The sequence below is a fragment of the Vespa velutina genome, chromosome 5 (genome assembly GCF_912470025.1).
Source record: "Vespa velutina chromosome 5, iVesVel2.1, whole genome shotgun sequence".
In the NCBI taxonomy this organism is placed as follows: domain Eukaryota; kingdom Metazoa; phylum Arthropoda; class Insecta; order Hymenoptera; family Vespidae; genus Vespa; species Vespa velutina.
In genome coordinates this window covers 195,785-216,262 of record NC_062192.1, presented here as the reverse complement: position 1 = coordinate 216,262, position 20,478 = coordinate 195,785, and the positions used below count along the sequence as shown (strand labels likewise).

The 20,478-nt window shown below is 41.4% G+C and overlaps 3 protein-coding genes across 26 annotated transcripts in view; 2 read left to right on the top strand and 1 right to left on the bottom strand.

The window, feature by feature from the left end:
- Window positions 1-15,834, top strand: part of LOC124949329 — a 54,017-nt gene extending 38,183 nt beyond the window's left edge. For 11 of the 15 annotated variants that reach the window (XM_047494232.1, XM_047494229.1, XM_047494227.1 and 8 more), the window contains 12 exons: window positions 3,225-3,361; window positions 3,765-4,053; window positions 4,310-4,659; window positions 5,081-5,233; window positions 5,761-5,955; window positions 6,071-6,477; window positions 6,615-6,851; window positions 7,092-7,271; window positions 7,921-8,068; window positions 8,738-9,022; window positions 9,091-9,425; window positions 9,539-15,834. In XM_047494232.1, coding sequence (XP_047350188.1) covers window positions 3,225-3,361; window positions 3,765-4,053; window positions 4,310-4,659; window positions 5,081-5,233; window positions 5,761-5,955; window positions 6,071-6,477; window positions 6,615-6,851; window positions 7,092-7,271; window positions 7,921-8,068; window positions 8,738-9,022; window positions 9,091-9,425; window positions 9,539-9,878 — 3,056 coding nt within the window. In that variant the 3' untranslated portion in view covers window positions 9,879-15,834. The remainder of the gene's footprint in view (window positions 1-3,224; window positions 3,362-3,764; window positions 4,054-4,309; window positions 4,660-5,080; window positions 5,234-5,760; window positions 5,956-6,070; window positions 6,478-6,614; window positions 6,852-7,091; window positions 7,272-7,920; window positions 8,069-8,737; window positions 9,023-9,090; window positions 9,426-9,538) is intronic. The other 4 variants (XM_047494233.1, XM_047494230.1, XM_047494234.1 and 1 more) reach the window with 4 other exon arrangements.
- Window positions 1-16,770, bottom strand: part of LOC124949333 (BICD family-like cargo adapter 1) — a 69,441-nt gene extending 52,671 nt beyond the window's left edge. For 2 of the 5 annotated variants that reach the window (XM_047494247.1, XM_047494250.1), the window contains exon 1: window positions 15,784-16,770. The gene's annotated coding sequence lies outside the window, so the exon portion shown is untranslated. Of the gene's footprint in view, window positions 1-687; window positions 800-15,783 lie in introns of those variants that run through there. The other 3 variants (XM_047494248.1, XM_047494246.1, XM_047494249.1) reach the window with 2 other exon arrangements.
- On the top strand, window positions 16,239-20,465 carry LOC124949336 (annexin B11-like). 6 transcript variants are annotated; one of them, XM_047494257.1, is made up of 9 exons: window positions 16,239-16,412; window positions 16,813-16,889; window positions 17,149-17,805; window positions 17,965-18,141; window positions 18,205-18,409; window positions 18,499-18,651; window positions 18,752-18,925; window positions 19,036-19,217; window positions 19,326-20,465. In XM_047494257.1, the coding sequence occupies exons 2-9, from the start codon at window positions 16,872-16,874 to the stop codon at window positions 19,374-19,376; spliced, it is 1,617 nt and encodes a 538-aa protein (XP_047350213.1). In that variant the 5' UTR covers window positions 16,239-16,412; window positions 16,813-16,871; the 3' UTR covers window positions 19,377-20,465. The 6 variants fall into 6 exon arrangements, with proteins under 6 accessions (XP_047350213.1, XP_047350216.1, XP_047350212.1 ...); XM_047494256.1 differs by lacking the exon at window positions 16,239-16,412 and adding an exon at window positions 16,419-16,723; XM_047494254.1 differs by lacking the exon at window positions 16,239-16,412 and adding an exon at window positions 16,419-16,734.
- Window positions 20,466-20,478: the final 13 nt, after the last annotated feature.

Genomic DNA, 20,478 nt, shown 5'->3' with positions numbered 1-20,478 from the left:
AAAGAAAAACCAAAACAAAAAGTTTTACGCAAGCCTTTCCTTCCATTCATCTATTACGACCAAGCTTCTATTTAAAGTCGAGCTAGATGAATTTACTCGTGCACACAACAATAGTACTTTTAGTACTTTTGCTGTACCATTATCGTGTTGCGTTACTCGATTCTATCGGAAACAAAACGATTTAAATTGTAGGATACCAATTCGAAAATTCGTTCGTTCGTTCGTTCGTTCGTTCGTTCGTTCGTTCGTTCGTTCGTTCGTTCGTTCGTTCGTTCGTTCGTTCGTTCGTTCGTTATAATCGCATCCGCATTTATGCGAAGCAGAAAGGAATCCAAGTTGAAAAGTTTTCCCAATGTTTCTCGAGTTTGTTGGTTTCGCGCGACATTTTAACTACATTTTAAACGCTTTGGACGAAACGTTTCCAACGAAGGAAAGAAACGTGTATACGGTACCGTTCAAACACGGTGTAAATAACGACTGTCGCTCTGTCCAAAAGATAAGAAATAAAAGTCAATGTACTTTTATAGAAGGAAATAGAATGGCGTAACGCTTCTGAGTCATTATCTTCCTTCTCTATCTTCGTTTTTGCGATAAATTTCAAAAGCCAACGACCGCGCACCGTAAATTCTTAAATATAAACCTTCAAGTTATGCCACGTGAATGCCATTTCCATCGGCAAATACCTACCCTTTAACTGTCCCGTACATACGGAGTAACCTTTTTGCGTTCATCGATGGTGTTCCTTTCAGTATGTGAATGCGCGCGTCGTTTTACGTCGAATATTTACCAGGGAAAGCTCTCGTAGAAAATTATTTATAATAGGGCTTCAAGATGAAACGGCAATGAACTAAAATGTACTACAAGTTGAACAGAAATATTCCATTCCGTTTGTCCATTTCGAATTGGCCTCAATTAATCGATCAGGCCCCACGTTAACGATAACGTGGAGCTTCCATTTCTCGCATCGAGAAATACCTATACGAGTGCCATATTTCATTTTTATACTTTTATAACCTTCGCGTTTCCAGCCTTTACAAATAGTCGATTCGAGTCGATCCACTCGCAGTACATATGCATACATACCGCGTTCGTACGTAGATAGGAATATATGTAGATGCATAGACGCGTAGCTTTTTTTTCAAATACGGACAAAGCAGGATCGATACGTTTAGTCGCAAGCGACGACGAGGAGCCTGCGGCGAGCAATAAAAATCCTTCGCTCGGACGTATCCTGTTGTTCCTCGAGCCGCGGCACGAGAGAGAGAGAGAGAGAGAGAGAGAGCGAGTCGAAAAGAGGGAAGAAGCAAATAACCCAGAGACAACACGAAGGAAAGACATGACTTACGGCAGTAACGACGATTCTCGAATCGTCTACCGACTACACCCGTCGGAATTTGTCTTTTCCGAAAATGCAACTTTCTCTCTCTCTCTCTCTCTCTCTCTCTCTCTCTCTGTCTCCCTCCCTTTTGTGAGTTTCGTTTTCCACATTTACACGCCCTCGGCGACGCGTGAGAGACACAACCGCTACGACTTTCAACACAAAAGAGCCTATCCACTCTGAAATCTTCATTGCATGGACTTTCTGCACCACGAATAACGTATTCGTTATTGAGCCTTTATTTATGCTAAATTCTAAAAAGAGAGAAAATGCAAATATCGGACAGATAAATAAAATAACCCGATAACCCGAGCGTTATCGCTCCTTACCTTTTCGAAATCTTAACGTTTGAACGAACCTGCGAGTGGTGGACACAGGCCGGCCATTAGTCAAGCACATCGAACCGTCTCTCTTGAAACGCAAACTCTCCGTCTACGGCGATCCATATCTCTCATGATTCAATGAGACGGACATTTACGATTTATTACGCATTTCTCGTCTATCCTTCGAGAAATATCCGTTAAGAATAGTACGAGGAGCTCGAAATTTTCAAGATTTATCGTTGAAGATGCACTCGACCGCACGATCGCAAGTAAATTTGTTATAATCGTTCGTTAGTATATCGTACTTCATACACTCCCGTAGGATCATTATTCCGAGCGTGCTTGGAAGGACGCTCGAACGAACGTTACGGTTGATTAGAGAGGCAGAATCGATCGATCGATCAATCGATCGATAGTTGAAATTGGAAAGGCGATCGTAGATAGGAACGATAGATTCGATGGAACGGCCAGTAGCCGATTAACAAAGCCTACTTCTAATTAGGAGTCAGAATTAGCTCGTTGATTAGAAATACCCCATTGTGAGCTGTCCGTTCAAACCGTGTCCTCGCGATCCGTGCCCAGCATAGTTTTCACTACGTAAGTATTGCTAGAGCTACCTGATGGCTCGTTTTATTTTCTCGAATATTCTCTTTGATAAATCGATCACTTCTTTGGAACGAGTAATCTATTTCGATCGGTTCTTGTGTACTCGTCGACGAGGGAAGGAAGTCCTATTCCAAAATGCGTCGTAGAAAGGTCTATTTTCAAAACGCGTCGGCTATGAACCTGCGAAGTCCCTCAACGACGCGACGCGACGCGATCGTAGGAGTACGATGGCCGAAGCCAAAGCAACTCGATCATCGAGAATGTGCGTTTCTCTATTCGTCTGGCATCCTGTGAAAAGCCGAACCGCAGATTACATCGATCGCGAACAAAACGTAAATTCTCTTGGCTATGCTGCCACGCGCATGCTCTCCAACTCTAACGGCTATTAGGTTAATCGTGCTCGATCGGCGATCCCTTTCGGTAACACCTAGTGCAAATCGATCGCATCGATCTTCAACCGTTGATAAAGTAAAATTCTCAAGCTCGGCATAACTGAATAAACCGACGGATTAATCGGCGGTTCGTTCTTTTCCTCGGAAAAGAAAAGAAACTATAATGTACGTATAATGGACGAAAAGTATATTCTCGAGCACAGCCGTATCCAATCTTAGAGAGTGCCGGAATAAAGTTACCAATGCGTTTACTTACGTTATAAATTCATTGGGTAGTCGATACGAAAGCCTTCGTACAAAGTCGATGCAAAATTCAATTCAATTCGATAGAGACAAGTAATCCTATCGAGCGAGAGCAAAAATTTCAATCTTTTTTTCCATTTCTAATCGTTTAAAGGTATAAATAACGCCGGCCACTCACTCGGAGGAAATGTTTATTTCGATATTAACGAAATAATAATATCATTTTTCCTAATGGGTGCCGATCTAACGTCGACGTTGAAGTTGAGATCCTTTTTGTTTCAGCCTGCAACAAAACGTACTTTGGCGACGTAGGAAAGACTTACGGTTTGGAATTGCATCGGCCGAAGGAAGACAAGGTGCCTTACATTTGCAAGCTTACCTTTACCGCACCCGGCGGCGATCTCGGTGATATCATACAGGTAATGAATTGACCGATATCAAACGTAAGATCGATCGTATTCAGCTCGTTCACGGATGGTATACCGATCAGAAAATGGAGAGCGTTAGAGGGCGAAGCGTCGATTTAAGATAATTCCTGATAGGTTAGGTATATACCTAAATGAAAGGACAAAGTTTCGCGTTTGTTAAAGGAAGCGTATCAAAGTACCGCAACTATTCGAGTACGCTACGGTGCATAACTCACGTTCGCGTCAGCGAATTCGCTTCGTCGATCGAAATTGAGCATTAGCCAATGAAGCAACGTCGTGTTAGGATAAATGCGCTTTTAGATATTAGGCGATAATCAAATTTAAAGAATTTTTTAATAACGTAGAATCGCGTATTCGTTATCATTGAAATTTCCTATCTCTTACGTTCTCGCAGCTCAACTTTGACAGCTTCACCCTTGGCAAATTCGTTTCGTTCACCGCGGAAGGATGTCCAGACGGATCTTTGCAAATCTCCGAAGCGGAACGTCCCGATGTAGGAGGACTTTGGTGTGGTACGACGAGGGATCCAGCTATTTACTACAGCGAAACGTCCAGCGTCTCCATAACTCTGAAACTTCTACGACTCAGCAAGGATCAGAAGGCATTCAATTTCGATTTTCGGATGGCGTACAAGATGATCAGAAAATCCGACGCCGTTGTGCGCTACGGGAATCCTTTCGTAGGTACGTGATCCTCTTCGAAATGAAACTCCAAATATTGTAAGCCCTTCCGCTCTACCTCCTATTTTCTACGTCCAATTCAGCCATCTGATTGAATAAAGGATAACTCATTTTCGAACAAACTCGGTTTCTCAAATATTGAAATTATTTAAATAAAATTGCCTTCGTAATCGCGATCGTAACGATTAAAATGCGCTAACTTTCTAAATGGGTATAACATTAAAGGAATTACATTAAAATGGCTATACCATGTGGTCAGGAATGACGCAGGTAACGAGGACGACGATGACGACGACGACGACGACGACGACGATGACGACGACGACGACGACGATGATGACGACGACGATGGCGTCGAGGACGACGTCGACTGCGGTGAATACCGAGGACAAGCCGACCGTCGAATATACTAATACTTCGATGGCGATGCTTATGGTCGAGCAACATCCGGTAACACCAACGAAATCAACCTCGGAACAATATCTCGGTGATCTCATCTCTGGAACTTACTGCTCGAGAATATTCAGCGACTGCGACCAGAAGAAGTGCAGACTGCAATCCCCAAACTTTCCTGGGCTTTATCCTCGTAATCTCACGTGTTACTACGCGGTAAGTCCATCTAAAGCTCAACCGAGAGAACGAGCGAGAGAAGCTCGACATGAAATATTCCTATCGGGATAAAACGTGTCCACCGGAAAGTAGCATGTACCTAACCTAGATAGGTATCTATCTGCCGAGTCCTTTGATACACAAAAACCGTAAAAGTTGGCATCGACTTGGTTGAACTTTTCGTTGGGTGGGCAATTTCAAGTAATATTAGAAAGTGAACGAATGCTTTTCACACGATACCCTGTCGCACATACGTACATCCAAGAGGATGTAATTCTTGATTCGTCGCACGTTCCCATGCAACCACGACAAAAGCTCTTTTACAAAGAGCGAGTGTTCTAGAATACGCTATAGAATAGCTAGAATTCTCAAGTGGTACATTTGCATTCGCTTCATTGGAACGTTTTTCGTTGTCGGCCAGGTAAGACAGCACGAGGTACCGCCGGGGAAATACGCGTTAATTTCGGTCGGACAGCCAAGAGGTCAATTGGTCGCTGTAAGATCTAGACCAGCGACGCAAGGCGAGTCACCGCCGCGCGAGCTCCATCTCTGGCAAGATTGCGACGTCATACAGGTACGTAAAACGGAGCCGCGAAAATTGGATTAAACGTTATAAATTCGTGGAAGGAGTTGATACTCTCGTGGAATCAACGTGAAAGTGGAAACGGAGATGGAGAACGATACTACGTGACCGTCCTACGGAGAAGGAAGGAACGCTACTTTACATAGGAATCCTCCGGCCATTTTTTCAAATCTCTAATTTCTTTTTCTTACCTCGCTCCGAAAGGAAATAAAACCATTTTATACGCCTAAAGTACAGAGAGTTTCTTCCTGAGGAAACAATGTTTTTTTATGAAGAAAGAAAAAAAAAAAAAAAAAAAAAGAAAAAAAGAAAAGAAAAGAAAAAGAAAAATAATAAAACGTGTGCGAGACACATATGGTACGGGGAAGGAAAAATTGTACGGCTCTAGGGATCGCATCGTAGACGGTGCGCGATACTGCAATGTCCCTTTCGATTTTCAAACAAACTCTTTTTCCTCGTAGAACTTATATCGACAGATAAGATACGGCATATCAAGATGAGAATTTCATATTTGGCAGGATTACGTGACCGTCTACGACGGTTATACCACGAGGGATCCGGTGATACTAAAATTCTGCGGTGGCGGAGAACCAGTGCCCGAGGCAACGAGCAGCGGACCAGAAATTCTCGTGGAGTTCACAACGTCCCCTTACGGTACCTTTCTACATTCGACGCCGCAACGTTCCCTTCACGGATTTCAATTGGAAGTCCAGGTAGATTTATTAAGTAGGAAAAGAGAGAGACAGAGAGAGAGGGAGAGAGAGAGAGAGAGAGAGAGAGAGAGAGAGAAAAAGTAACTTTTGAAAATGTACTCGTTTCCTATGACAGAGAGTACGTATTTCTCAGGTGAAATTCGTCGATGCCGATTCACCGACGTACGCGAAGAACAAGCGCTGCGAATTTTGGTTGAAAGGCAATAGCGGAGGGGTGCTGGAGTCTCCCCGTCATTCTCTACCGAGAAACAGTAGCTGCCTCTATCATTTACGCGGCGCCGGACCCACTTTGCCCAGTCCCACGCCTCCGCGTCCTTTACCCAAATTCCCAGAGCAACGGCCCGGTACGGTATGGCGGAGACCGGCGCCGGTTCCACCGCAACCGCAGTTCCGCGTTTGGTTGTCGATTTTAAAGTTTCACGTTGGCATCACCGCTTCTGCCGGCACCGACGAGGATTGTTCGACGACTCTGATGGTTTGGGACGGAGAAATGATGCCCCTTGGGGAATGCAACGAAGCTTGGTAGGTGTTCAAAGTTATCTCTAAATCCATGTTCCATTTTAATAGATAGAAAACAGACTCGTATTTGTCTATCTTATTTTTCTAAATAAACACCGTAATTACATACATATGTGTCCGCTTCATTGGAATCTCTATAGCGAGAAGGAACGTCAAAGGTACATAGAGAGACTCGGAGAAGCGACTTCGCAAGTTGTCGCACGTCCCGCAAACAACACGACTCTCCTTGCCAGATATTGCAAGGACAAGGTTCCAAGAACTTGCGACCACGCGATTCTTCAAAACGTCAGTCGTCCTTGCTCCCTCGGAGAAAGCTTCGTATCATCCGGCAACAGCTTGACCATAGAGATGCGCATGATCGAGTCTACGGCTCTCAGGCAAGTCCATAATCATTATTTTTATACCGACGTTATTTTTCATACGTCGTAATACCGCGAAATGGTGCGCTCAACCGTTCCATGGAAGAGGGAGAGAGAAAGAGAGAGAATAAAAGTAACAAGGCACGAGGATGCATCACACGGTCTAGTTAATCTTTTCCACCGGAAAGCATCCCCGGCCCTATTTCATCGGCCAAGTCTTTTATCATAATAACCTGGCGTTCAACGTTTCTCTTCAAGGCCCGTCAACTTTCGAGCTCTCTACGAGTTCGTCGATCTCCATCAGGATGGCGAAGCTTACGGCAGCGGACCGTGCTCGCGTGCCTTTTACAGCCGAAATCGAGACACTTATCCAGATCGTAGATTTCAAGGACCTCGCGATATCTTTCTTTACGGTCGTGGTGGATCGAAAAATCTTAGGTAAGTTTTTTATTAGCAACGGTCAAAGAAATCGAATCCGAAGAACTAATGCGCCAACACGATTTAGCACGATATTAACGGCAACGAGTAGTAGTATAGTAAAACTAGTAGCCGGTTTATCGACGCTTGCAAAACATATCCGTGGGTTCTAACCCAGAAGCTCATAAAATATCTCTTACGATCGCGATCTTAAAGATTTATGAGGGCCGTAAAACGAATCGCAGGTTGGACCGCGAACGACCAAGCAGCTTCTATCCGTATACCGTCTTTTCCGATTGCGTAGCTTAAGCTTTGCTTAGCTACGGTAGCAAAAGCTTATCGTTTTCGTACGGCGTAGCAAATTCGATGAACGCGAATGCGCACCGGTTTTTCCTCTTTTAGGAGAAACAAGAACGGATTAAAGAAACTCTGTCAATATCGCCGTCGTTACGAAAATATAATGATTCGAATGGATAAGAAGGATCGATAAATGTGGCTCGATCAAAATCGCTTGGCTCGTTTAACTATTAACGTACATTCATGACGTCGGCGATGCTCCTCTCGTAATCTTCCTGCAGTTATCGATCCAAAGTCCGTTCCTTTGGGTAACCGACGAAGCATGTAAATTCGATTAAGTCGCTGAAAGTGCAGCCTGGAACGGATTTTGCAGTTGCGTGTACCGGTTCGAGGGTGAACACGACGAGGTCGTCAAGCTGCGGTTCAACAGACTTCTCAATGGAAACCGGACCTGTCGCAGCGTCTCCTCTTCCGATTTTAATCGTCTTCTTTGCATTGGATCCGATAACTTCTCCCTCAAAGTAAGTACAAACGCGTGCACGCTACCTAACCTTCGCGAACTGACTCTAAGAGAGAGAGAGAGAGAGAGAGAGAGAGAGAAAGAGAGTAAAAAACAGAAAAGAAAAAACTATCCGTCCCGCGATCGATGGAGTACGCGATAGAAGAAAATACGAAGAAAAGAAGATATTCAAAAGACAAGAATCCGACGGATCGTATTCTCCTATTTATATCGACGAATAATATCCTGAATTGGACCGTGCTCGATACGGAGTGCGGTGAAGCGGTTAAGATTCGTAGTAACTAACGTCGAACTTGATCGACGGACGAACAAAGTTTCCCGATCTTCTCTCGGCCGTAAAATGGATAGAAGCATGACTACCGAATCTCATAAATGTTATCAAAGCGGAGCGAGCTTCAAAGAAGTTTTGGTACGAGGTTCGATAACAAAATTGATCTCTTTTCGATTGACATCTCGTCGTCGATAGGTTCAAAAGAAAAATTGATATTCGATCATACGAGATCTCGATTTTCGAATGATCAGGGAGTTAATCCGCGTAACCACGTGCCAAGACGATAAAGACAAAGTGAGATTAGAGAGGATTTTTCCTATATCCCCGATCGTATCGTCGTTTAATCGAACCATCTTATTATATATTACGTAATACGTAATAAGTATCTGACGCTCGCAGGTGCTCGATCTCCCATGGCCTAACGCACCGGCCGTTCAACGCGATTGCTTTTGCTCGAATCGTTCTCTCCCTATGAACATCAAGTCCAGCTCGAACATCGTCGAGGTACACCTGACGGTAACGTCTATGAACGCCCTGGACGACTACAACAACATCTTCTTCGAGGGTACTTGGGAGTTTGTCAAAACGTCGCCGTGTTTACAAAAGCGCAGAGTGAGAGGGCCTTCGGGGGTGATCAAATACAGATGGCCGCTCATCGACGAGGACGAGGTACCTACTTTTTCCGTACGTTTCACTCGAGCTATATAATTCGATCGACACTTGAGCTTTATCATTATGCAAATGATTTTCAGAGAAACTGCGAGAAGCATCCTTGGCTGATCGACCCGGCTCCAGGACAATATCTCTATGTGAAAACCCACGGTTCGATCATGACGAATCGTATCAAGTGCGCGACGAAAAATCGTATAGTTTTGCACGCCGGAGGAAACATTCGTGCATCGGTATGCCCGAAACCGATGGAAGATTCTAGGGAACAGGTCGTAGAAATTTTCAGCGATGGCTGGTCCGTCGGTAGCGCTAATTTCATACCGGTACCTGGCCGAGATCCCGTTAGAACGATCGCCGTGGAGTTTTTGATCAGCGAGCCGGAAGCTTATGGCGTCACATGGCTCGAACTTACCAGAAGGTAATAATGTCGATAAACCTGTCTACCTACTTTTACTTTTCATTTCTTGATCCTGTCCTGTCTACGGCGTCGCATCGTATGCGATGAGAGAAAAATGTTTTTAATCGGTTTAGGCCGGCGACGACGTCTACGGCCGGACTACAAATGGCCCGGGACTGCGTCCAACGATGTCCGGAATTGGACGCGTGCATAAACGCTTCCCTTTGGTGCGACGGAGTATCCCATTGTCCTTCGGGCTACGACGAGGCTTTGAAGCATTGCTCGATGCTCCTTCGATTGCCACCTTTACATTTTGCCCTCGGAGTTTTGGCTATTCTAACGATCCTCGTGGTTATCTTCATCGTTATATGGCGAATTTGTCGGCAACGGACCAGTCGCTCGATATCTCAGCACCGATTGAAGAGCATATCCTCGGAGACGGCGATAATCGAGGGAAAGGAAGTGATCTGCTGACACAGCGACAGTTCTGTGCGATACGTCGAGGTTGACCGCGTTACCACCGTGTGACAATCGCCATCATTTTTCGCCTCCGCCTCCTCCGCCATCCGTTTGATGTCAATGCCTTTGTCATCGTCGGTAAAGCTTTCAAGGAGTCTTCCTTCGGAACAGCTTATACGCTGTTTTTCCTTTTGAACGTACGACTCTTTGAACTGCCTCGGTGCGGCGTAACGCGCAGAACTCTGTCTTGCTTTACGATTAACGAACTGAACGAACTGAGCGAACTGACTTTCAAAAGTAAACGACGACGACGACGACGACGACGACGACGACGACGACGACGACGACGACGACGACGGTCGACTGCTCGCTGGCTCGGATAGCGATCGAAACTCTTTGACAGAACGGTTCTCGCGTATTTCTTTTTCCTCCGTGCGCAAAAGCTCGTGTCCCGTAAACGTTTAGATGTCTTCAAAGATACGACAAAATTGATGCACTCGAAGGAAGGAGGAAAGAATACCAAATGTATACCTCCCTCTCTGTCAACTTGGAACGAGATCCAAAGAGCATTGGGTTTCTCAAACTTTTACAATGTCGTTCCTGCTTGAGTAAACGTAAGAGAGAGAGAGAGAGAGAGAGAGAGAAAGGTACGAACTTTAGACTAAAATCCTGTTTACGTTACACCACGGAGAACAAGCCGCGATAAATGACCGAACTGTTTTAACGAGGACAATAAGTAATAAAATCCTAGTAATATCGCACCGTTATGGTAGTATAGATTTTCGCGTATCTAGGACCTTACGAGTATCGATAACTTTTCGATATCGCCAACTGTTTCCTTCCTTGGTGTTTCCTACGATAACGAAATAAGAAAATGATCATGTTCTGAATTCAATTACCGATCCCATTCGCTCTTTATTTAATACCCCAAAGGTTCATCGATACTCCCGTCTCGATCCTAGATACATATATTCGAAGAAGAAGTAATTCGAGAATGATCCGAGGCATCGAGCACTTGACTCGTTCAACGTAAAATTAAAGAGAAAAAGAAATCTAGCTGGCCCTTCGTCGATTCTGGAATAAAATGCAAAGAGAAAAAAAGAGAACTTAAGGGGATGAAAATGTACTTTGTCTAGGGATATCGACCAAACTACAAACTACAAAAAGTATCTATAAAAAAGTGTGTGTGTGTGAGAGAGAGAGAGAGAGAGAGAGAGAGAGAGAGAGCGAATTAATCTTATTCGATTACTAATCGATTTTAAGCGACGTGACTTTCGATTCGAGGGGCTAGACGATGCGGTTGATAGAAATCGCGTAGTTTGAAATGATGTGATAAATATATACGATGCTGTTTTCCTCGAAGCTGTGCTTCGAAATTATTGTTACGTCCGATGATGCGACGTCGATGGAAAACAAAAAAAAAAAAAAAAAGAAAACAGCTAAATGAAGAATTCTTCGAACATTCGAAAAAAATAGCATCGGCGTCGATGTCACGGCTTGTACACCATGTTCATATAATTGTAAATAATTGATTATTGACCTATTTATATAACGGTTAAAAATGCTACACACGTGCACGCGTTTGCCTCCGTTCGCGAACATCGGCGTCGCGAATTATTTTATTTATTTCACTGGCAGATATTTGTAGCAATGCAACGCAACGCAACGCAACGCAACGCAACGGAGAACGGCACCGTGCCGCTTCACTACTAATCGATAAGTACTACGAATTTCGAGGTGAAGAGAGAAACGCGAATTCTTCGGGAGGGAAAAAGGAAAGACGCGCCAAAAAAACAAAACAAAAAATACGATAAAACAAAACAGCGAATTCGAGCGAATGAGATAACGGCTGCGATCGATTCGAAATTATCCGTCAAATATACAACATATATTATACGTATTTTCAGCTAGCCAAAATCACCGCCATTCTTTTCTTGATTAACTATAAGTAAAAGTTAATTGGCGAAGGGTCGCGTTACGGTACGCTAAGAAAGAAGAAAGAAAAAAAAAACGACCCTCCACGACACGTTGAAAGAGGACAATCCTACGATATTGATCATTACTACTGGTCGGGTAGTAAGTATCGTTTTCGGCCAAAAGAAATCGGTACGCGCGCGCCTATTATTTTTTAAATCTTATACTTATAGCTTCTTCGTTTGGTTAAGCTAAATTCGTTAAACCCGCTAAAGATTAATTAACGAAACTTACGCAGATCTATCCATTTATTTTATCAATAACAATTCAGAGAACATAAGACTGATGGTATTTCGAGACAATTACTTCAACGTCAATGTGCATCCTTCTTTTTTTTTTTTTTTTTTCTATCGTGAAATATCAACGAAAATGTGATCCTCCAAACTGCCATTCGTACTCAACACGTATGCATGTACGTAGAGAGAACTTTTTTTAGTAAAAATCCATCGACATTCAAAACGGGAAAAATCAATGGAGTCCATTTTTGTAATAATCAGCGATACGTGTTCTTCCGGTCCGAACGACGAACCGACGAAACGAACCTACGAAGAGTGCGAAAAAATTTGCTCGGTAGGAAGAAGAACAAACAAAAAAAGAAAAAAAGGTTTTTAAATCGTTTAAATAGAAAAAAGAAATTTTATTTGAAACGGTGAAACGTGTGTCGTGCGCCGACGATGTACTCGCATACTAACGTTGTTTACATGTTCTCTTTTCGAGACGTCGCGACGAACGAGCATAATTAACTAACGAAAAAACAGGGTCGCTCGAGCACGATAATTTGCGTGCACGCGCGCGTTATTATGCCTTTGTTCTTTCTATCGTACTTAGGAGCTTAAAAGCTCCGCATCGGCCGAAGAAAGCAGCACAAACCGTTCGATATACGAGTATGATGAGGTATTCCAATACCGTATTCCAACATCGGCCTTCTTGTGTTCTTATTCGCGACAATTGCAACGGGAGATATGATTTACGTACTCGTTAATACTTACAGAAGGCACAAAATAATTTTAAGAATAAGCATCGCATTGTCGAAAAGATATTTCGCTTTTTTGTCAAATTATCGTCCAAGACAGACTCGAATAACGATATTTAGATTATGATTTGATCAAAGATAAGCATTACAGTTGAGGAGGATAATTTTTCGAAAACGATAATATCGAGTTCATTCGAGAACGTAACGTTCTTTGGAGTGGAACAAAAAAATAGAGGGGGAGAGAGAGAGGCGAAAACGCGTCAACTTGTAAGTGGAGGGTCGTTCGCGAACTCGCTGAAGAACCTCGCGTGTATCGATCGTACACGAGCGCACAGCAACCCGAAACAACGAGGAACAACGGTCATTCGAGCGCAAAACTTGATGCGACGAGCGCTCTCGTCACTCGGTAACAAGGGAAACTTCGTTAGGACGTCCTTTTTACCCTTTCGCCTTCGAAAGGTCCCTCTTCCTTTTTCGATGCACTGCAACGCACATTGCAACGCATTTCGATTATACCTTATCGAGCGCGAACGATGCCACGTACGACACTCGATAATAATATTTTCCAATTTCAATTCTATTATCACTTTTGTAATCCTGTCCTCTCGCTTTTTCATTGCTCCTCGACGAACTATTCGCCCCCGATCCCGGGAAGACTCGGAAGGATTCGGGATTTCACGAAGCTCCTCTGTTGTAAATAGTTTTTTCTTCTAGTCCGTAAGAATTTTAAATGCTCTAGAAAAGCCGAGTGTAAGCCGCATAATACAAATATTAAATTATAATAACAATAATAATAACAACAATAAAATACAAATAAAAATGAAATAAAAATAATAATATTAAATAATGATAATACTAATAATAATAATAATAATAATAATAATAATAATAATAATAGTAATAATCACGTAGACGAATAGTCGTTATTATCACGATGTGAACCATATCCAGAAACGCGTTTATTGTTGGATCGCTTAAATGTGGCAGCGAAGGAAAATGTTCTTTTGTCTCGCGTATCGACGAATGTTACGGTAATATCGGCAAACTGACCGAGTGGAATCGAATGAGATATTGTTTTAGAAGATTTTTGCAACGATATAAATGAAACGTCACTTTTTTGGAAATAATCGATCGCACTTAGGTCGTTGATGTTTCAAGTCTGAAATAATGTCTTACTCGATATTCTCTTCTGAGAAAATCGAATAAAAGATGAACGAGTAGCTGCTATACGATTAGCGCAAGTTAGTTTCGTTTTTGAAGAGAAAAGTAGGAAATTATATGTACACATACATATACATGTATATGTATGTATGTATATACGTACGAGCGTGTATAGATATGTATATAGAGGATGAAATGGACATCGTGCTACCGAGACGAATAGTAGTATAATACGCGCGTTTCACAATTATAAATTGATTTATATTATCGTCTCTCTCTACCTTCATTTAATTTCGTAAATTCAGTTTAGAGCTCACCGACTGACTCTCTATTAAAGGTTTATATAGTCGCACAGAACTTTTATGGGTTCAAAGCTCGTCTTCAAAGACTGCCGAAAAACGCTTATTATTTCGAACCATCGATCTTACGCGAATCTTCGTGTCCGCTTATCGTAATTATGAATTTCTCTATCGACGTTAGCGACGATGTACAAAACACACGATTTGGCACAAATTCGATTAGTCCAATCGTTTTTTTGTTCTATTTTTTCTTACCAAGAAGTTCAATTTTCACGCGTTGACCGAACTCGCTTTCTACGTTTGTATATGTTACCGAGCGTTTATGCTTATCTATAAACTATTCGTGCTAGGACGAGATACTTTGGAAAAGATTCAAAGGCGAATGACCTTGCCATTCCAAATCCAACGATTTGTCGTCTCGTTTGATAAATACTTGCATGTATCGCAAAATAATGAAATCATTTGATCGATTATATAAATGCCCATTTAATAAAGAAAAGGAAATAATGAAAAGCATGTGAATGTAAGTAAGAAAATAATCGACGGGCGTATTCGATCGTATTCTTAAACTTCTTCGGTATGGCACGAAGACAATTATTAAATATTATTCTAAGAAAGACCAAATTATACTCTCGAAACTTTCGCAGCAGTAATTTATATTATTATCTCTTAGCAGCGAAACTTTTATTGTTTTTAGTGCATGCTTGTGCACTGACAGTAAGGGAAAATTAGAGAAGTAAAACAGTAAAAAGCGAAAAAGGAAAAAACAAAAACAAAAAAAGAGAAAAACGAAAAAAGGAAACAAAAAAGGAAACAAAAAAGAAAACAAAAAAGAAAATAAAACGAAATAAAAACACTCGTGCATGAAGATCTCTTTCGATGGACGCTCGATTAGTACGGCGAAAATCAAGGTCAGCAAGAAACCTGACAATAAACTGACACGAATGGTTAACGCATATACACACACACACACACACACACATGTACTCGATACTATCGCAAAGCCACAGACGCAAGCACACACACACAGAGAGAGAGAGAGAGAGAGAGAGAGCAGCACTCCTCGTATGCGCGCACGCGCGCGCGCACACACACACACACACACACACACACGAATGTTTCTTAGTATATGTATGTATAACCTAGAAACGGGCTCGAGGATCAGGTGACACGATTCGTGCTGTTCGATCGTCATCGTACAGCGACGATGACGCCACCGTCTCTCGATCCTACGAATGATTCACAGATTTAATTTTCCCCATGATCCCAAAAGATAGGAATATTTCTTGGACTTTCTCGTTCAAAGAAGCGACATCGTACCACCTGATCTCGACGTACTACATACGACATATTGTACCACGATCATTCCTTCTATCGATAACAAAGAATTCTAACTGAGCAATCACTGAGCAGTTATATATAATGAAATTAGTAAATACACCAAAGACGTGCTCGTATATGCATATACGTACAATGTGCATACACAGTTATTAATTATACCGTTACTAATTACCAATTCGTATATCGAATATGCGACATTTTTAATAAATTATTTTGAAGATTGCGTCTATCGTCTCTCACTCGCTCTTATCCTGACCGCCCTGACGTTTGTTATCGTTTTATCTTCAACTTTTCCATGGAAAAAAAGAAAAAAAGAAAAATATAACCTCCCTCTTTCGATCTAGAAATATTAAATATTGAATCAAGTTAATTAAAACATTTACAAACGTTTGCTACATAACCTTCTCCTCATTTTTATTATAATGTTAATCCATCGAATGCGTCAGAGAGCAATGTTTTCAGTTAAGACAGTTCATTCAAGGTTAAGTACCTGAATGGTAGAATCGATACGTGAAATTGAATTTCACGACGTCGCGTCGGTACATCGACGTATCGACGATCGATACGAGTAATAACAACGTTCAGAGTTTCGTTCTTATGTAAATAAACAAGAGAATTTTTATTGTATCTCGTTTACTTACGATTAGAAATAATAATTTGAAATAGTAATTGCACAACTGTGAGCAATTCCGCTTCCCTCCCCGCCTCGCCCCCCACTCCACGCTAGCTACTACATTTCCTTCCGAGAATTCCTCTGACGTAGGATTGTATAACGGTTGTCTTCTTGCTTCGACGCTGTAGGTTAGTCATTATTTCGAGGTATTTTCTTCCCGTATGAATCGATTTTCCTTCATATTTGTGATTTACGTGCCAAAGCGATTCAATGGAAGTAACGCAGTAGACCTTCCAAAAGTGATTTACGCGTAATATAAATGTATATTGAAGAACTTTACTTTGCTAGAGAGTGTTTAATAACATCATTGGGAGAAACGTGACGGTTAATCGTTGGGCGTTACCAAACATCGCTGCCTTTTTCTCCAAAGGAAGGGGACTTTAGTGGAAAGACCGACTCGTCTCCCTTTCTGCCTCTTATCAGGATTATTTTTACGAGTGTACAAATACCGTTCGTTTCGACAGATCGAATTGATTTTCCGTTTAACCGTTCATTTACCGTTATCTTTTTTTGTCCTTTACCCGACAGATCATCCGCTCTGTGGAACGCTTGAACCCAGAAAAGTCGGACAAAAGAAACAAAACAAGATGAGCTACGGATATCAAGTGAGTGTATTCATTTGTTGGCTTTTTCCAATTAATTTTCTCTTGTGTTTTTGCACCTGACGTATCATTTTTTTTTTTTTCGAAATTAACACACGGCTCAGCTCCGTCAACGGGCAAGAATTCATATAATACAGTTTTACAGTATACGTGAAGAATAAAAAATCCCACTGTGCCTTTATAATTCTTGATTTTATGCATGACATTATTATTATAAAATATATCTAGCAGTTATAAAATATATCTGTAACCGTTATCGAAGGGACCACCGGTGATCCAGTTTCCAGGACGTGGACCACCGCCGACGTCGTTTGGGGTTCCACCTGGTACACCCTCTGCCCCCGGTGCTCCGCCATATTCGCAAACCACTAACATAGGCTTTCCAAACGCAGCTCCAGTTTCATTTGGCATGCCTCAACCCTATTCTCCATACGCTTCTTCACCTTATCCAGTGCAACCAAGTCATTCGAGTCCGGCTAATGTATCAAGCGCTACGAGTCCCTCTCAGTTCCCGCAACAAATGCCCTATCCATCTCAGGGCCAACAGACGCCCTATCCTCCTCAGCAGCAACAAATGCCCTATCCTCCTCAGCAGCAGCCAAATGTATATCCTTCTCAGGCAACGCCTTATCCGCCGTCCTCTTCTATGCCCGAATCTTCTTCTTATCGGCAACAACAACGAAATTCTGTTTACCCTAATCTTCCGCGTGAACAAAGTGCACATTGCTTCGGAGATAGAAATTCGTCTTCTTTGTCGAATCCTAATATGTCATTGTCATCTAATTCAGCACCATATCACCCTGGTGGCAGCTATCACGGGGGGCAGGGGTTAGGAAATTCATACTCCCCTTATGGCGGTAATTCGCATTTGGCTTCCGGTCGTGTTGCCCCAGCCCCCCGGAGCTGCAATGCGAGTAAGGTGAGATTGATATTGTTTATCAGGATATGCGTGACAAATATAGGGTATAATAGATCAAGTGACATTGAATGCAACGGCTTTTGCTCTTTCTTCTTTCACATTTCATTTATCGTTGCATGGAACAAAGTTCTCTTATCCATGCGTATCTTTGTATTTCAGTTGTCACCCACGGTCGTACCTTATAACGGCTTCGACGCCAGAGCTGACGCGGAAGTTATAAGAAAGGCTATGAAAGGATTTGGTACGGATGAAAAGGCCATTATCAATGTTCTTGCCAATCGAAGTAACTTGCAGCGACAAGAAATTGCATCTCAATTTAAAACGCTTTATGGAAAAGTAAGTTAACATATAAATAATCTGAATATAGTTTATGGTAATTTAACGTGCCTTATTCCTTAGGATATGATAAAGGATTTGAAATCGGAATTGTCTGGGAACTTTGAGAAATTAATTCTTGCTATGATGATGCCACTACCGCAATTCTATGCCAAAGAATTACACGATGCCATGTCTGGTATCGGTACGGACGAATGCGTGCTTATTGAAATATTATGTACAATGTCGAATCATGAAATTCGTGTTATCAAAGAAGCTTACGAAGCTAGTAAGTTATTTCTTATAGTCACATCGTCATACCTTCGATTTCATTATTCATTGAGTATTCATCATATGAATATTAATATTAATTTTTAGTGTACTGTAGAAATTTAGAAGATGATTTAAGATCGGATACATCTGGAAATTTCAAACGTTTAATGGTCTCATTGTGCTGTGCCAATAGAGATGAATCATTCGACGTAGACCCAGCTAGTGCAATGGAAGATGCGAAAGTTCTTCTACAAGCTGGTATGTGAACTTTTGCCAATATCAATGGATTAGACTAAACATTGTATTTTGTTTTTGAAATGATCAAAGTAGATTTTAAACGTGCCTTCGTTGCATATAGGCGAACTCCGATTTGGAACTGACGAATCGATGTTTAACGCGGTCCTCGTTCAGAGGAATGTACCACAACTGAAACAAATTTTCCGAGAGTATGAAGGTATAACTGGTCATACTATAGAAACTGCTATAGAAAATGAATTTTCAGGGGACATTAAAAAAGGTCTCCTTGCTATTGGTACGTATTTAATCATTTATTTGATCATTCTTAAATATTCTCTTCTTTTTTTCTTTATATTTCATATTTTTAATGACAACGTATGTATGTATTATTGTTATTCGAAATAGTAAAATGTGTGAACAACAGAGCTGCCTTTTTTGCCGAACAACTGTACAAAAGTATGAAAGGATTGGGAACGGACGATACCCGTCTCATCAGATTGGTCGTCACGCGTTCCGAAGTTGATATGGGAGAAATAAAAGAAGCCTTTAAGGAAGAGTATAATGAATCACTAGAGGATTTCATATCCGTTAGTAATCTTTTTAATTTTTTTCTTCTTTTTTTTCCTTTTTTTTCTTTTTTTTTTGCAATACGGTGTATCTTACATAAAAATGTTTAATTTTTATTACTGTTGCAGGGTGATTGTTCTGGACATTACAAGAAATGTCTCTTGGCTCTTGTTTCCTAAATCTCCAATTCCATGGAAATAGATTAGTTAAACTTTTCGTATTTACCAATTGCTAAGTTTCACAAGTATATTTCGGCTTTCTCCAAATATTTATAATATTTGTACAAAATTGAAATGAACGTGAAAACGTATCTTTAAGCATATTAATGTTCCTATGCGCATTAATCTCTACAAGAATACGAAAAGTGATAATATTCTTATACGTTAAAGTTACAAGCTATGCCAATTTTCCTAATGAATCTTTACAAAAAGACGTAGATCTTGCTTGTTGAATTGTCGAATTGGATCTGTAATATTGATTATTAATATTTTATTTTTATAAAACTACTCGTGCGAAGAAGAAGAAAGAAATATCCTACGAACATTATTATTTTATATATACTTATACATATACGTATGCATATATTTTATATTTACATAATACGTGCAGGTATATTCTCTGTTTTATATATATATATAGCATTTACATAATATGTACGTTTATTATGTAAATGAATTGTAAAAGAAGACATATAACAAATAAAAATGGCCTTAATGTACGATGAAAGTTTTAATCGATGAAAATATATCAACAAGTGTATTAGATGCGAGAAAAATCGGGGAAAATCGGGGAGAAAGAAGAATTAAAGGGAAAGAGGGAAAAAGAGAGACAGAGAAAAGAAGGGGAGGTGTAGGAAAGGAATAAAGATAGACGTGGAAGAAGTCGAAAGAGTCTGGCGTCGCCACGATCGTCGATTACGAGGAGGTCCGGCAGTGCCGCACCGAGCCTCAAGCTATATCGAGCCGAGTCTCTTTCACCCATTCTCTCTCTCTCTCTCTCTCTCTCTCTCTCTCTCTCTCCCCCCCCTCCCTCTCTCTCTCTCTGTGTCTGTCCCTCACTCCATGTTTCTTTCTTTTTCCATCTATCTATTTATCTTCGATTCGGTCAAGATCGAAGGACGGAGCGGGCTCCTTATTTTTTTTTTTTTTTTTTTCATCTTTCGAATCCTCCGGTAGGCGCCCTCTTATCTTCCTTCCTTCGCCGTTCGATGAACGCGGAAGCGAGCGTTAATTCTATCGTCTTTTCCGATCGTGATCTTTGAGCATCGAGCTTTTAGCACCG